We start from the raw sequence: 16649 nt of genomic DNA, 5'->3' as shown, positions 1-16649 counted from the left end.
TCCAACATGGATGATTTGATGTATTTGTAAACCAAATAATGCTCACTATCTACATGCAATTATTATGGGTTTTTAATAAGTATTTAATTATTTTCTTATTTTACAAACAGTATTTAATGATTTTCTTATTTTACAAACAGTTGTTGATGCTGAACCTACTCATACATTAATTACAACAAAAGGTAAGACCATTTTGAAATTTTAATTTCCATATTAGTAATATATCAATCAAATTTGTTTGTTTTAAAAACCACAATAATCCCTTCCTATCCGCCCCGCACTCTCAGTCGAATTTCTTGAGCTATACTAGCCTTTGTCATTATGACATCGACCTTCCTTAAAGGATGCCCTAGGAGAGCAGGCCTTGGCGTCAGGTGGGTGTTTTCATCCTAGATCTTACTGAGGACATTGATTGCTCTGTTACCAAGGGTTGCCCTATGAGAACCCACCGAGGAAATTTCTTAGAAATCCCTGTGATTTTTTTCTTTTCTTTTTTTTTAAGCAATGTTTTAAATTTTAATTTTATGGACAGCTTGAATAAGGAACTGATCCTCTTTCACTCATGTTGTTTGCTGCTAAAACAACTCAAAGTGAGACTTATAGCTTGCCTAAAGCCCCCTTATTATCTTCGTAAGTGCTGTCTGTGAACTAATACTCATGTGTTCAAATTTCCACCACTCACTTTCTTTTTTCTCCGAATTATTTTGAAACAGGTGTAAATATTTTAAAAATTTAAAATATTGCACCGTGGTCGTAACTTTTGCAGTTTGAGGCGCAACTGTAAAACTAGCACAACTTTCTTGCTGTTTCACAATTTCGTAGATGGAAGATTCATTCCCACTGTAGATCTCAGCAACCTCAGCAAACTTTTTTTCTTCCCTTATTACGTTGAGAACTTTTACCTTTTCACTTAAAGGAAGCACTTTATGGCTTCTCTTAGGCATATTGGAGTTGCCAGCATCACTACTCTTGGGCTTTGGGGCCATTATTAAATAAAATAAGGGTCACATGAACACACACACAAAAAAATAAATAAAATAAAATATTATACCAGTTCAGGGCTACGTAGATACATGAAATATTCTTGCAACTGCATAATCATCTTAACATGTAAAATAATCTTCTGTATCACATGGACTTCTGTTTTCATGTCCTGCATTCTGTTTGGCAAATGTCACTGGAAAGAAAATTTATGAATTTTAGTTTTCCTAAGAAGAAAGTTGTATTGTTTCCATAGCATTCTACTCTCTGCCTCCCCTTAACTCGTTTCCTAACATGTTTATTTATTTACAGCTGACCCAAGGAAGATGGGCCCTTCCAAACCATCTTCCAACGTGGCAGGAGTGGTAGTCATAGTGGTCCTCCTGATTATAACGGGTGCTGGCTTCGCTGCGTATTTCTTTTATAAGAAAAGACGTGTGCCTTTCCCTCGAGAGGACACTTTTGAGAACACTCTCTATTTTAATAGTGGATCGAGTCCAGGAACTAGTGATACAAAAGATCTCATGGGCAACATTGAACAGAATGAACACGCAGTCATCTAGAATCATGGTGTGATTTAGGTATATTTGAATTTCGTAAGATTATAACTAAAATGGTAAAGTCTTTCATTCAATGTGATTATTTCCTTTCAAATTAGTGCTGTATTACACTGGTCTGTCATTTTCTTTGCCTCATGGAAAAAATAACTGTTTATTTTCTAGCCTGGCAAGATATTTTCACAAAAAAGGGATAGTAACATTGACTACTATGTTTAAAAAGATCTTAGGTGAATATACAGCATTGGTATGTAGCTAGTGTCAACTGCATACAGATTACAAGAACCCCAGAAACAACCAGCTAAGCTTCTTGAAATCGTTTAAGGAGCTCCCAAAGAACTGTTACCCATTAAATAGTTATTCAGTAATTAGATGACCATTTTAAAAGCCAAGTACAAATAACCTCGGGTGACACAAAAATTTAGTCACTTTTTTTCTTATACCCATCTTGATTTTTACCCCAATGATTTAGAAGTATATTTTTACATGTGCGGAAAGAATAAGGCAGCTGAGAATCTTGTTTGCCCCAAGCAGGATTTTCCAGGCTGAATATTGCAAATGTGTTCTTTGTCCTGTTTTATGTATATCAAGAATGCAAAGATGTGAAATAAAAATATAAATTTGCATAACTGGATGTATTTAGATAATGTGAAATAGACATCAAAAACAAGGTCTAGGGCTTCCCTGGTGGCGCAGTGGTCGAGAGTCCGCCTGCCGATGCAGAGGATACGGGTTCGTGCCCCGGTCTGGGAAGATCCCACATGCCGCGGAGCGGCTGGGCCCGTGAGCCATGGCCGCTGAGCCTGCGCGTCCGGAGCCTGTGCTCCGCAACGGGAGAGGCCACAGCAGTGAGAGGCCCGCGTACCGCAAAAAACAAAACAAAACAAAACAAAACAAAAAACAAGGTCTATTTTTAATGGATTTGTATTTTTGTGATCTCGGTAAGTGTAAATTTTCTTTTAACTGAGATTTATTTATCCATTTACTTTACACGTCACTGTACTCTGAAAATAAATGATATTATTAGTAGAGGAATTCTTTAAACTCTTCATCTGTTTGGAAAAAAAAAAGATTGTTAAAACACTGTGCATAAAATGAATTTTTTACTGTAATGACTTGGCCAATTTCCCTGGATCTTTCCCCTATAACACTGACTTATTTCAGAATTCAACAATCAAAGGTGCTGTTATTGGGAATTAGGTCTTTAATATCATTTTCTCACTTTAACAATTCCTTTCTGCTTAAAAAGTTTTGCCTTAGATAAAGCTTTATGTACATTGTGAAATACATTGGAGATGTCACATCTTGCACGGGTACCACGCTCCCAGCTCATTCTTGCCTTTTCCAAGAGGTTGCCCACGGGCAGAAATTCCTTACCTGAGGTCCCTAAACAGGACTCCTTAGATGGCCCCTCCTTAAGGGGTCTATGAAGGCCCCCCAGATTGTATGCAAAATGTCTCTATTTGTGTTTATGCCTTTTTTTTTTTCTGGGAAGAAAATAGCTAGATTTTCAAGAGAGTCTGTAATTCAAAAAGGACTAAGAAGTAGCGTACTGTGTAGGAGGTAAGGTGAGGTTTGCAATACCCCACCTGAGATAGGTGACAGATAGAAAGAAACAGGATGAGAGAGGTGGGCAATTGTGGGAAAGCTTGCTGAGAACAAACAACTCTCATGCTTCAGACAATAGAAAACCAATTGCTTTTATTTTCCTGGTAAGAACACAACATATTCCATTAGAGGAAGTTCCAGTGGAAACAATGGCTATGGTGTCAAAGGAGCATGTGGTTAATTATAATGAAAAAAGTCTTCATATATACATATTTTTTTCTTTTAAGATACAAGAGAAAGATACAGAAGAGAATTAGAACTGTGAAAGAGGAGTGTATGAGTGGGCATGATGTACAAATTCTGTACACAAGTCATTTTCATCATAACTCAGAGCTGCGTTTTTGCAGAAAATATTTTGGACTTCAAACAACATATATCTCAGACTTAAATGTCTTATCCTTTCAAGAAACTGTATTCGGCAGGGTGCCGAGTTTTATGCTTCACACCCTCACATTATCCACTCAGACATACAATCAAATAGATAAGTCATCTGTATCTATATATGTACCCAAATTAAGTAGTAACATATTAATAAGCATTTTTTTGGAGGGGGGGAAGTTTTATAAAGCAGAGAAGAGCAGTTTTTGTTTTGTTTGCTTTTTTGCATTTCTTTTTGGTTTTGGTTGTTGTAGTTGATTTGTTTTTGTTTCTGTTTAAATAAATTTATTTATTTTATTTATTTATTTTTGGCTGCGTTGGGTCTTCATTGCTGCACTAGGCTTTCTCCAGTTGCGGCGAGCGGGGGCTACTCTTTCATTATGGTGCGCGGGCTTCTCCTTGCAGTGGCTTCTCTTGTTGTGGAGCACGGGCTCTAGGTGCGCAGGCTTCAGTAGTTGTGGCACATGGGCTCAGTAGTTGTGGCTCACGGGCTCTAGAGCGCAGGCTCAGTAGTTGTGGCGCATGAGCTTAGTTGCTTTGCAGCATGTGGGGTCTTCCTGGACCAGGGCTCGAACGTGTGTCCCCTGCATTGGCAGGCGGATTCTTCAGCACTGCGCCACCAGGGAAGCCCCTGTTTTTGTTTTTTAACTGGAAATTCTTTCTGGGGATTAAATGTTTAAGTGCTCTCCTCAGTGGCTTTGCACTTGTTTTCATCAGAATTCCGCAGCCAGAAGATTCTTAAGGATATTTTTTTCCCAGGTGAACTCAAAACAATGTGAATAGTCTGTAACTTGAACTCTAAAATTAAAGATGATATCTCAAGAGACTGGTAATATCTTGCTTCACCCATTTTCAGTGTTCACTCAGCCATCTGTTTGTACATTTACCCATTAGTTCATGAAGTATTCCATGAGCACCTAATACATATGCCAGGCATTGAGCTAGGTCCTGGAGATTCAAACATGGGTGAGAAGTATTGCTTGTCCACAAGAACTGCACAGTCTAGTGGACATCCAGACACAAAAGATCATTTTGGGGGAAATTTTTATTGATATATACTTGATGTACACTATTATATAAATTACAGGTGTTCAATATAGTGATTCACAATTTTTAAAAATTATACTCCATTTATAGTTATAAAATGTTGGCTATATTCCCAATGTTGTACAGTATATCCCTGTAGCTTATTTTATACCTAAATGTTTGTACCTCTTAATCCCCTACCCTTATATTGCCCCGCAGCCTGTAACCACTAGTTTGTTCTTGATATCTGTGAGTCTGCTTCTTTTTTGTTATGTTCACTAGTTTGTTGTATATTTTAGATTCCACTGGTAAGTAATACCATACAGTGTTTTTCTTTCTCTGTCTGACTTATTACTTAGAATAATGCCCTCCAAGTCCATCTGTGTTGTTGCAGATGGCAAAATTTCATTCTTTTTTATGGCTGAATAATATTCCATTGTGTATATACACCACATCTTCTTTATGAATTCATCTGTTGACAGGCACTTAGGTTGCTTCTGTATCTTGGCAATTGTAAACAATGCTGGTTTGAACATTGGGGTGCAGGTATCTTTTAGAATCAGTGTTTTCTCTCTTTTTTGGGCTATATGCCCAGGAGTGGAATTGCTGGGTCATATGGTAGCTCTATTTCAGTTTTTTGAGAAACCTCCAGACTGTTTTCCACAGTGGCTGCACCAGTTTACATTCCCACCAACAGTGTGTAAGGATTCCCTTTTCTCCACGTCCTCTCCAACGTTTGTTATTTGTGTTCTTTTTGATGGTGGCCATTCGGACAGGTGTGAGGTGATAGCTCATTGTGGTTCTGATTTGCATTTCCCTGATGGTAAGCAACACTGAACATCTTTTCATATGCCTGTTGGCCATCTGTATTTCCTCTTTGGAAAAATGTCTATTCAGGCCTTTTGCCCATTTTTTTAATCAGGTGGTTTGTTTTTTTGATGTTGAGTTATATGAGCTTCCGAAACCTCATTTTTAACGTAATGGAGTCTTTAAAGACACTATCTCTGAATACAGTCACATTCTGAGGTTCTATGTGTTAGGGCTTCAACATATGAATTTGGGGGGGGGGCACAATTCAACCCATAACATACTTCTATAATGCTTTTTTTGATTGTCCCTTGTATTTGTAGGGTTCTCCAGAGAAGTGGAACCAAAGGGTTCTATACATCTATCCATCAATTATCTGTGTCTATCTGTCATCTATCTATCATCTATCTATCTATCTATCTATCTATCATCTATCATATTTTAATCTACTTACCTATATACTCTACAGATTTATTTAAAGAATTGGCTCATGCAACTGTGGAGCTTGGTAAGTCCCAAATATACAGGAGAGGTCAGCAGGCTGAAGACCCAGGGAAGAATTACAGTTTGAATCCAAAGGCAGTCTGGTAGCAGAATTCTTCTGGCTCTCTGTTCTCTTCAGGCCTTCAGCTGATTAGATGAGGCTTATCCACACTGTGGAGGGTAATCTGCTTTACTAAAAGTCCACCAGGGCCCAGCCAAGGTGACACATAAAATTAACCATCACACCACTTTATATGGCAATGGTTTTGTAATTTTTTTTTATAAAGGGAAAAGAAAGATGATGCAGTCTTTAGTACAATTGATCAGAATTTTTAAAAATCTTTGATAGTTTAGAAAAGGTTCTTTTAACCATACAACTTGCTATTGATAACATGATATAAATTTTTAGGATTATGGTCAAATATAGGAACATTTCTATTAAATTTCATTCATATACATATTCATATTCTAATATTTCTAAATATTCATATGCTAAATTTCAGGGCACTCATTTTGAGTTTTTTTTCTTTTTTGTGTGATGAGTAATCTCAGATACCTTTGAATTTGATGATACTCACTATCAGTTTGTTGATATTGTTTTTCTAATGGCATGTTTTGATTGTTTTGGTGAGGTTGGTATTTTGTGTCAAATCAGTAAAAATTGAAATCTTTTTCTAATATGTTCATATGATTCACTTTTCTTCATTCCCTTCATTAACTAAGTTGCCATAAAACCTATGAGTCTCTTCCCTACTTCAACTTGAAATTTAGCTCTTCTTTCCTTTTGGAGTTATCCGAAAATTCTCTTGTCCCTGTTTCTATCCAGATCTCAGAATAATTTCTATCGGTTTTGTGGCTAGGTTTTTGCTTTATTTCATATTACCTTTAATTTACTTGCGTTTTCTCCTAATTATTTAATAAATAAATTTTAAAATGACAAAATAAAGTATATTTTCTATACATCCAAATCTGCAGTCTGCCAGTATCTATGGAAGAATTTGCTGTTTCATTGAAATGTTCCAAAAATGTTTTCCTAGTTACATATTCCAAGTCGTATATTTGGTAGAGCTCCAATATCACAGTCCTATCAAAAAAGAAAATAAGTGTAGTTCTTTTATCATTGTATATACTATGTTACTTAGATCTTCCATTTTGACTAGGCATTGATGATAACTGAAATTTCTACTTACATTTTTACACTCTGGAAATTGAAAGAATTTCTATAGCTTCTGGTTTCATGTATTTCATTGTTTCTCCTCTAATTGCAACTTACTTTGGCCCCATGTACATTACCATACACTTATATTGCTGTGTAAACCCTGGTCCTCAACCTTTCAGTCAAGGCTGGATAATTTGGTACAGTGGATTAGGTATATTACTAGAAGCTATTTGTGAGGTGACTTTTTGGTGTGTCAATTTTACTAGGCTGAACTACGGTATTCAGTTAATCAAACATGAATCGAGGAGCTCTGGGAAAGGATTTTGCAGAAGGAATTAAAATCCCTAATCAACTGACTTTAAATTAGGGAGATTATTCTGGGTGGGCCTGACTTAATCAGTTAAATGGTCTTAAAATTGGGCTTAAGCTTTTTTTTTTTTTTTTTTTTTTTGGCGGGAGAGACTACTGCTGTAGCTAACAGCTTTGGCCCATGAGGTTTCACCTTGCTCCTGACCTTCCCTTTCTGATGGGCTGCCCTCTGAACTTGCTGGGCCAGTCTGGCACAATTGCATAAAGCAATTTCTTGAAGTTTCTCTATATACATCTTCCTGCCTCTAACTATCTATCTATCTTTCTATCTATCTGTCTATCATATCTATCATCTATCTATCAACTACGTACCATCAATCTGACTGTGTTAATATTTTCTACTGGTTCTATTTCTCTGAATCCTGACTGACATGCCATTCTTATACTGATACCACTAGTTATATTATTAGTAAACATATTATTCCACTAAACCTAAACTGCATGTATTCCAAATTCAATGTCCATTTACCATGATTCTCTCTTTTTAAAATTATTTTTTAATTGAAATATAGTGGATTTACAATGTTGTGTTAATTTCTACTGTACAGCAAAGTGATTCAGTTATACATATATCTACATTCTTTTTTTATTTTCTTTTCCATGATGGTTTATCACAGGATATTGAATATGGTTCCCTGTGCTCTACAGTAGGACCTTGTTGTTTATCCATTCTATACATAATAGTTTGCATCTGCTAACCCCAGATGGGAGAGGCATGGAGTAGGAATTTGGGGTTACCCTGATTCTCAAAATTTCTCATGGTCGCTCTAACAGGACCTAACACAAGAGGAAGTTTGACAGAAGGGTAGTTGAAGTGGAGAGTCTGAAACAATTATGGTTAAAACGTCTTACTTCTGCAGATTTTATTTAAGAAACATGACCACGTGAAAGCACTTCTGGGGCCCCTCCCAGGGGTTAGGAAGGGACCCATGCGAGTGAGGGGCCCCAAAGCTTAAGTTTTATTCGCTTCCCTATGGAACCACTCTGAGTGTCAGGAACAGCTGCCGAGAGGTGGCACCTGAGTAGAAACTGAGCAGAGTCTGATGGGATGATAGAAAGTATCTCGAGGGGTAAGGAGGGAAGGTAGGAATGGATGCCAGAGAGAGGAAGAACTTGAGCAAAGCCACTGAGATGAGAAGCAGCTCATTGTCATTAGGGAGGAAAGTGAGATGCATGTGGGCAGGGGCTGGAGTTTAGGAACTGGCTCAGCTACTGACAGGAAGTCATCTTCTCTTTGGTCCTCCCTCTGCTTGACCTGCTTTCACAGCATCCTGATGTCATGTCAGGCTCTGCCCACTTGACCTGATGACATGTCTAACTACTTCTTTGCCTTAAAACCCACAAAATCAAAGCTGCATGTGTGACTTGGCTTCATTTAGAGAGGCCCTCAGAAATAACACTCTTTTTTACCGAGACACTCAAATTTGGAGTTTTAAGTTACTCCAGTAAACTTGGTAAGAATTAGGCTCAGAGACCCACCTCCCCCCCGAGACTTAGGTCATATAACTGTGGGATGCATAGAACAATTATTGGCTTGTCTCCATAACAAAATTGGAGGTGGAGAGTCCTATCTGAATTTAGAAACCTTTGTATTATTGGGAATGTAAAGCACCTATATTGCTGAGAAGTTATCTTCTAATGACTTAAGGAAAACCTATTGCATTGGCTATAAATGGGTGTCTCAACACTGGTTATACATTGTAATCACCTGAACCTCACCCCAGACCCATGAAACTAGAATCTAGGTGTGGTACTCAGGCATTGGCTTGACTAGCAAAACAGAACAGAGCAAACAGATAAGAACTTCCCATGAATTTGGTGATGAAGAAATGATGTTAAATAGTACTGTTGAGAAGGTTAATTATTCAGGATTCCTTATTAGTTCAAAATTCTTGACAACATGAATACAGTAGTATGACTCACAGTTATGGGAGAGCAGTTGGTGAATTTTCTGATGTAGAAAAGCTACCCTTAATATCATTTTATTTTTTTAAATTACTTTTTAATTTGTTACCGAAGAGAAGGTATGACCCCAAATAGTAACATTATAATTTGTTTCTTCATACTTCTGGTTTTTCTTATTGTCTCCAACTATCAAATAAGACAATTTCCTTAAAACATTGTTTTGGATTTTAAATGTTATCATAAAAATGTTTTAGAAGACTTCTTCTACTAGAAACGTTGCCCAAACCTCTCAACAACATACCAGGAGCACATATTTTGGTATTAGAATTTCTTTAGCGTTCTGTAAATAATGTTTTTCATTTAGAAGGGACCCCTGACAGGCAACTTCTTTCAGCAAAAGGTGACACTAACATTGGAAAGGCTTTCTGAATTGGTTGGGGATCCTGGCTATGCTGTGAGGGCTTTAAAATATTAAAGTTATTCATGGCAGGTCTGCAGGATTAGGTTTTGGCAAAAACTACTGATATCATTCAACTCGCTCTGCGGGTTGAGAAAACCTTTCTCCTTGTGGGTCTGGTTACAGCTCATGTACATACAGTTCCCTCATTTTCAAGAAACCTACGAAGCTACCATGTTCTCTTTTCTGTTGACTTAATTTGTTTTCTTTAAGGGCAAGAAAGTTCAAGACTGCCTGGGCTTGGTCCTGATTTGGAGTTTTGGCAGGGGTTCTCAAACTTTGATGGGGATAAGAGTCACATGGAGAGCTTATTCAAAATACCAATTCCTCTGGGCCCATGCTTGCCATTCTGATTAAGTAGACCTGGGTCCAATTCTGGAATCTGCATTTCAACAAGCATCCCAAGGGATTCTGATGCCCTCAGACTGTGATTTTGATGAGCACTCTATTCTGGAATCACTTTACCTTGAGGTTTCATTTTCCCCAAAGCTATTAGAAATCTCACATAATCCGTGAGGTCAAAGCCTTATAGCCAAACAGCATGGGAGTTAACGAAAGCTGCAGTTTTTCTATTCTTTCTGTTACTTAATCAGGAACTGTAGGTGCTAAAATCCACTTCACTTCTTTTCTGAACTCCCTTATATCCTCTGCTATTGTCTGAATGTTTGTGTCCCCACAAATCCATATGTGAGACCTAACCCCCAAGGTGATGGTATTGGTGAGGTCTTTGGGAGGTGATTAGGTCATGAGAGTAGAACCCCCATGAATGGGATTAGTGCCCTTGTAAAAGAGACCCCACAGGGACTTCCCTGGTAGTGCAGTGGTTAAGAATCCGCCTGCCAATGCAGGGGACACAGGTTTGATCCCTGGTGCAGGAAGATCCCACATGCCATGGAGCAACTAAGCCTGCGAGCCACAACTACTGAAGCCCGTGTGCTCTAGGGCCTGTGTGCCACAACTACTGAGCCTGTGTGCTGCAACTACTGAAGCCTGTGCACCTAGAGCCCGTGCTCCGCAACAAGAGAAGCCACCGCAAGGAGAAGCCTGCGCACCGCAAGGAAGAGTAGCCCCTGCTCGCCTCAACTAGAGAAAGCCTGTGTGCAGCAATGAAGACCCAAAGCAGCCAAAATAAATAAATAAGTAAATAAATAAATATTAAAAAATAAAATAAAAGAGACCCCACAGAGCTTCCTGCCCCTTCCATTATGTGAGGACACAGAGAGAAGATGGCCATCTATGAACCAGGAAGCAGGTTGTCAGCAGACACTGAATCTGCTGGTGCCTTGATCTTGGATTTCCCAGCCTCCAGAATGGTGAGAAATAAATTTCTGTTGTTTATAAACCACCATATATCTTGTTATAGAAGCCCCAATGGATTAAGACCTTCTCCCAATGCTGTAGTGTTTATACATTCCCTTCACAATCACCATGAATGAAGATGTGTGAGTTGACAATTTGTCCCTCTTATCCAGTCTTAGAACATAAACTCAAGGAGGGGAAAAGCCAGACATTATGTTGTCCTGGGCAGAACCCTAGATCTTTGTGGAAGGAACCATTTCTCTACACTGTTGGCGATAACAGAGAATTGTTTATCACCATAAAGACTCTCACCTCATGGAAATGTCAGTTTCCTTGGGTCAGAGTTTGCTCAGCTTATAAAAGGAAGTAAATGGAAACCTTCTCATGCTCGTGACCATCTTAACTCTGTAATCCAGCTTTGTTCTCTTGAGAAGTGAAAGAGCGAAAGAAACTTCGTCTGCTTCTTTGAGAAGAATTGCCATAAATCTTTCAAAGAGGATTTTGTCTCTTATTTTGCCCAAGTTTTCTGGAAATCAGAGTAACACTTGGCTCTAAAGGAAATAATAATAATAATAATAAGGCTCTAATAGGGAAACTGATTAAGTACCTATGAAATGCCAGGCACAGAGACAGGTTATCAAATGAATTCCAGCTTGTCCTGGAATGTGTTCTGCTCACTGCCATGTGCCACCCTGGGGCTTAATTCCAAAACTCAAAGGCCCTGGCTCTTGAACTGGGGACACAGGAGGGGAATTTGATGTATCCAATGAAGAAGAAAGGAGGGTGTGGGATTGATAGTCTCCAGGGACCTACTTCTCTGCATATGACGTTCCCTTTACCTGGCAAGGTTTGACTCCGTCCAGGAAACTCCAGCTTGCAAGATGGGCTAAACCTCTACAGTCTCTCTGTGTTTGTGTTATTGATCTTGGGTCTTATAATAAAAAGTTGCAATTTTCTCTGGGCATGTCCAGGCTTCTGTCTGGGCCTTTGCTGCCATGTGTCGGCAGGCTGTAACTAGAGATGGATTACGTGAGAACTGCTTTTGTTGGGAGTCTTTTTCCATATATCCTACGTACCCCGCCAGCCCCCTACCTGTGCTGTGAGCCACCTCCCCATATGGACTGCAGCCCGGCCAGATACACCTGTGCTGGTCTCAAGCACCTACGGTGGGTGTGTCACAAAGCAGGAACTGGGACTCCTGCTTTGACTATCCACAGGGCCACTCCCCACCCAATGAGGACACCCAAGCCAAGCAGACCCAGTTTGGGACCTCAGCCTGAGCAGCTGATGCGGACTCCACTGCCAAGCCACAGAGAACCTGGGACAGCCCCCGAGAGGCCTTGGCCAACTGGAGCCTGGGAAGCTGCTGTTTTCCTCGGAGCTCATCTGCAAGATGTGTAGAGGCACTGGGCTTGTTTCTCTTCCTCCTGGCTCATGTTACAAAGCCACGTCTCTTCCTTGACAAGCAGCAGAATCTCGATCCTCTGGGGTTTCCATGCAGGCAGAGAGGAGCGAGGAATACAAGTCTGGGGAGGCCAGACAGTATCAGGGAGCCTTTCCCGAAGCTGATCTTCAGAGAATCCAAGCCACTGTGTTCTTTTGGACTGTCTTCAACCAAGCGTATTCCACCGTGCCAAGCCTCAGGATATCTAAGAACCAATGGCCCAGCTCAGAGATTGTCACATAGAGAGAGCAAATTCTCCCTTCCTTTGCCTTTTTGTTTTATTCAGGCCCTCAATAGATTGAGATTCACACTCTCTTAAACGCTAAAGTATAAAGAAGTTCACATGGGAAATGCTACATAGCCCCCAAGAGAAGCTGAGTTTCCAGAAGTTCTAACGTAATAGGAAGAGGGGTTTCAATAATAAACTAGCAGATGTCGAAATGGTAGTTACTATTATATTATGCCTCGACGGGGCCGCAGGGTACCCAAATAATCGGTTCAACGTTATTCTGGGTGTGTCTGTGAAGATGTTTCTGGATGAGATCAGCATTTGAATCTGTAGGCTGAGTTAAGCAGGTTGCCCTCCTTAATGCGGGTAGGGATCATCGTTCAATCTGTTGACAAAAAGGCAAAGGAAGGGAGAATTTGCTCTCTTGGGGTGACAAGACATCAGCGGAGTGCCTCAAACTGAGACAGAGAGGCTTCAGTCTCAGCAAAGATTCTGAGTCCCAGATGCAGAATGGAAACAGGAGAGGCAGTGAACAAAAGCAGACCACAGGAATCGGGATGAGAAGATTCTTAACAATTACCAGAGTGTACCACTGATTAGAGGGTTTCCCGGGTGTTTGACCTGGGACTTCTGCCCCAGCTTAGGATAGAATTTCTCTGCAGCCAGTCGACGTGGAGGCTCAGAGTCGGACTGAAGTTGACATAAGAAGATAAAGAAAAGCCATATTTTTCACACACATGTATGCTACTCGGACCTTCAGTAGCTTTGTGAGTAATTAGCGACTGAACAATTTAAACCATTTGGAAAAGTAATGGTTTTCCTCAATATTGGATAGGTAAGCTTAACAAATTAACTGGACAGTGTGTTCTCATTCCTCGATGACTTACATTTTAACACCTTGTAGGGAAAGTTGCTCGCTGGATTGATTTGAGGTGTATTTCCAAAGGGTGGGACTTTTGCCCACCTTCAGGACTCAAGTGCACTTCTGTACTTTCGTATCTTGCCTATGCTGGCATCTTCCACTGCCAGTTCCTGCCCTGTGTCCATAACAGTAGGAAGTCCATTCAATCATAGACATACTCTGATACTACATTGATCAGTAGATTCCCCTCTTTGTTTTCGACTGCTAATAATCTTATATCTAGTGGAGTAAAAAGGCTGTATTACTGCTCACTGCTTGTGGCCACTATTTTCTGTTGATGGGTCCTTACTACTTATCAGATACAGTGTGTAATGCTAGCAATATAAAAATGATTAAGACCCGTGCCCCGTTAATGGGTGAGCTGAGGCATAAACAAGAGATAAACATGTGAATTAACACACCATTGGACAAGTAGGAAAAGAGTATCCCAAGGTGCATCTGATGGGGATTCTACCACCCATGGGACTCTTTTCAGAAGCGGTGGTATTTGAGTTGGGTCTTAAAACTAACTCTAGGTTAATCAGCTGAGGGGAGAAAGGACCATTTCAGCCTGAGAGAATATCATAAATCCTAGGACCTGGGGAAATTCAGTGGCCTGGAGAAAGAGCCAGAGAGAGGGACCGGGGAGTGACTTTTCATGGAATTGCACCATAGGGCTTAGATAATGATTGCAGTGTGACAATAGTCCATTTACTGAGCTCGTGAATGTGCCATTGTACCCAGTGCCCTGAGGGCAGGTGATGTATCCATCTTAAAATGAAGAGAAAACGCTCAGAGATCCCATAAGGAGTCCCACTTGGGGCCTTTCCCCCAGGTCTGTTAGGCTCCTATTACCACTGCAGCCAGCTCTAAGGAATTCTAGAAACTGTCTGGTCTAGTGGTTTTAAAAATGTGTTCTGAAGAACCCTTGGATGTTGTGGAGTTCCAGAAACAAGAAAGAACACCTCCGAAACACAGTCATCACTCTTCTCAGACTTACATATGTGGTTACTTCTAAGAATTTCTTTTAAAAGAAGAGTTTTGCTGCCTAAACAAATAATTTAAAAAGGAAAACCATGGATTTAGTCAAATCCTCTCTTTTAAAAATGATGCTTTTTTTTCCCTGTTGCGCAAAATTATACATGTTTATTATAGAAACTTTGGAAAATATTGAAAATGGAAAGAAAAATCACCTATATTCCTACCACCAGTGGGGAACTACTATTACTACTTTATAGTCAATATTTTTGCCATGAATATATTTGACATAGTTATGATCTATATAACATTGTACATAAATGCTTAAATAATAACTTTTTAAATTATATCATGTGCCTAAAGATTGCACAAATAGTAGAAATATGAGATATTTTTCATGCTGAGACTAAAATCCATTGAGTAATAAGCACTGAACAATTTAGTTTACACGATGCTCTTGAATGGCCTTAGTTTAATCAACATAAATGTTGAATCACTTTTTCTTGGCAATATTTGAGTTGAAATTTTTTTAAAAAGTCATCATGTTAAAGGATATTCAAAAGATAGAAATTTCAGCCCAAGTCACATAATTTGACATATTTGACAATGAATGCCAAAGTCTCAATCTTAAAAGCAGAATAAAGTGTTCAATAAGGATTCTGCTGTTTTCCTAAAAATATTCTAGAAACTGCAATGTTTTTAGTGTGTGGAGTAGAAAAATATGTCTGATGGTTATATATTTTATGAAATATCCTTTTCAAATGACAAAGGATAAGTTCTCAATTTTAGGATCAAACAAATGTGAAGTTAAATTAAAAAAAACAACAACACAATTCCCGGTGTTTTAGGCTGTTACTCAAGATTCTGAGTAAATACGAGATGTTAAATACAGCCTTTGATTGGTAATATCTGTAGCTAATAACTCCGGGAGGACTTTGAAACCAGTTGGAGGGTGATTAGGAGATGAAGAAAGATGTCAGACGTTCCATCTTCCCTACCCCCCCAGAAAAGACTACAGATGCAAACCACAGCCTCTGGAATGTTAATTACCATATTCACCCACATCATTTCCCACGCTTCTCGCTCTGTAAATGGACGTAGAGTTGATTTACAATGTTGTGTTAGTTTCAGGTGTACAGCACAGTGATTCTACTCTGCTCCCTTTGATACCTTATGGGCCCCGGTCATCCCCACCTCTTGGTATTCTACACCCTTAGGGTATCTCCTCCCCTCGAGTGTGGGCTGAACCTGTAATTTACTTCTGACCAGTTCAATGGGGGGTGTCACCCTGTGATTAGAATTCATTAGATTGCCAAGGACCACGTGAGCTTGAAAGGGGATCCTCTGCAGTCCGGTCTTCAAAAGAAACCCCAGCCCTGGCTGCCACCTGGATTGCAGCCTGATGAAACCAGGCTGGGAGTGGACGACCCACGGGAGCCACGCCTGGACTCCTGACCCACAGAAACTGTGGGATAATAAACGTGTCCTGTTCATAGCCCAAGCTTGTGGTAACCTGCGGTACAGAAATGGATGACTCATATACCTGTTTACACAGTGATTCACCCAGAGTGACTCAGGAAGTAGCTGGGAAATTAACTGGCCACCAGGCCTCCTCATTCCAACTCTCCATTTCCATGAGCTCTCTGCATGTCTGCAAATGTCATTTCAAGAGGCAGAAAAAGATGGCAAGACGTATCATTGTTGCCTCAAGGGGTACCAGTGTTTGCAACAGAGAATTTGACAAAAAGGATTTCACAGATAGGGGTTTATGGATTTCACTCAACCAACGCTCCAAGGATAGGCAACCAGGGCTCCTGGGGTGACCTGGATGATACTTCTAGGGCCCAGGCTCCCCTTCTTCCGTCTTCCTGCTTCAACTTGAAGGGGGAGGCTCTTGTTCTCTTGCTCTTTACCTCACCCTGGGCCACATGTGATGTCACTTCTGCACCTCAGGCAGGAGGGCCTCTCTGATGCCCCCAGCAGCCTGCCACTCACGTCATCTCCAAGCTGTGTCATGTGTCTTCTTCTAAAGAGTCTGCAGAAGCGAGAGTTTTTAGCTGGGCACTTT

At 40.0% G+C, this 16649-nt stretch overlaps 1 protein-coding gene across 1 annotated transcript in view; it reads left to right on the top strand.

Annotated features, from left to right (window-relative positions):
* MRC1 (mannose receptor C-type 1) overlaps positions 1–3829 on the top strand; it is a 99299-nt gene extending 95470 nt beyond the window's left edge. Inside the window, exons 29-30 of the mRNA XM_022580611.3 lie at positions 141–182; positions 1294–3829. Coding sequence (XP_022436319.1) covers positions 141–182; positions 1294–1544 — 293 coding nt within the window. The 3' untranslated portion in view covers positions 1545–3829. The remainder of the gene's footprint in view (positions 1–140; positions 183–1293) is intronic.
* The last annotated feature ends 12820 nt before the right edge of the window (positions 3830–16649 follow it).

This window comes from Delphinapterus leucas, chromosome 2 (genome assembly GCF_059928025.1).
Source record: "Delphinapterus leucas isolate spDelLeu-1000000601 "Yukka" chromosome 2, BTC_Dleu_Yukka2, whole genome shotgun sequence".
Classification (NCBI taxonomy): domain Eukaryota; kingdom Metazoa; phylum Chordata; class Mammalia; order Artiodactyla; family Monodontidae; genus Delphinapterus; species Delphinapterus leucas.
Note: the sequence above shows the minus strand (reverse complement) of the source record. Positions and strands in the feature narration are given on the sequence as shown.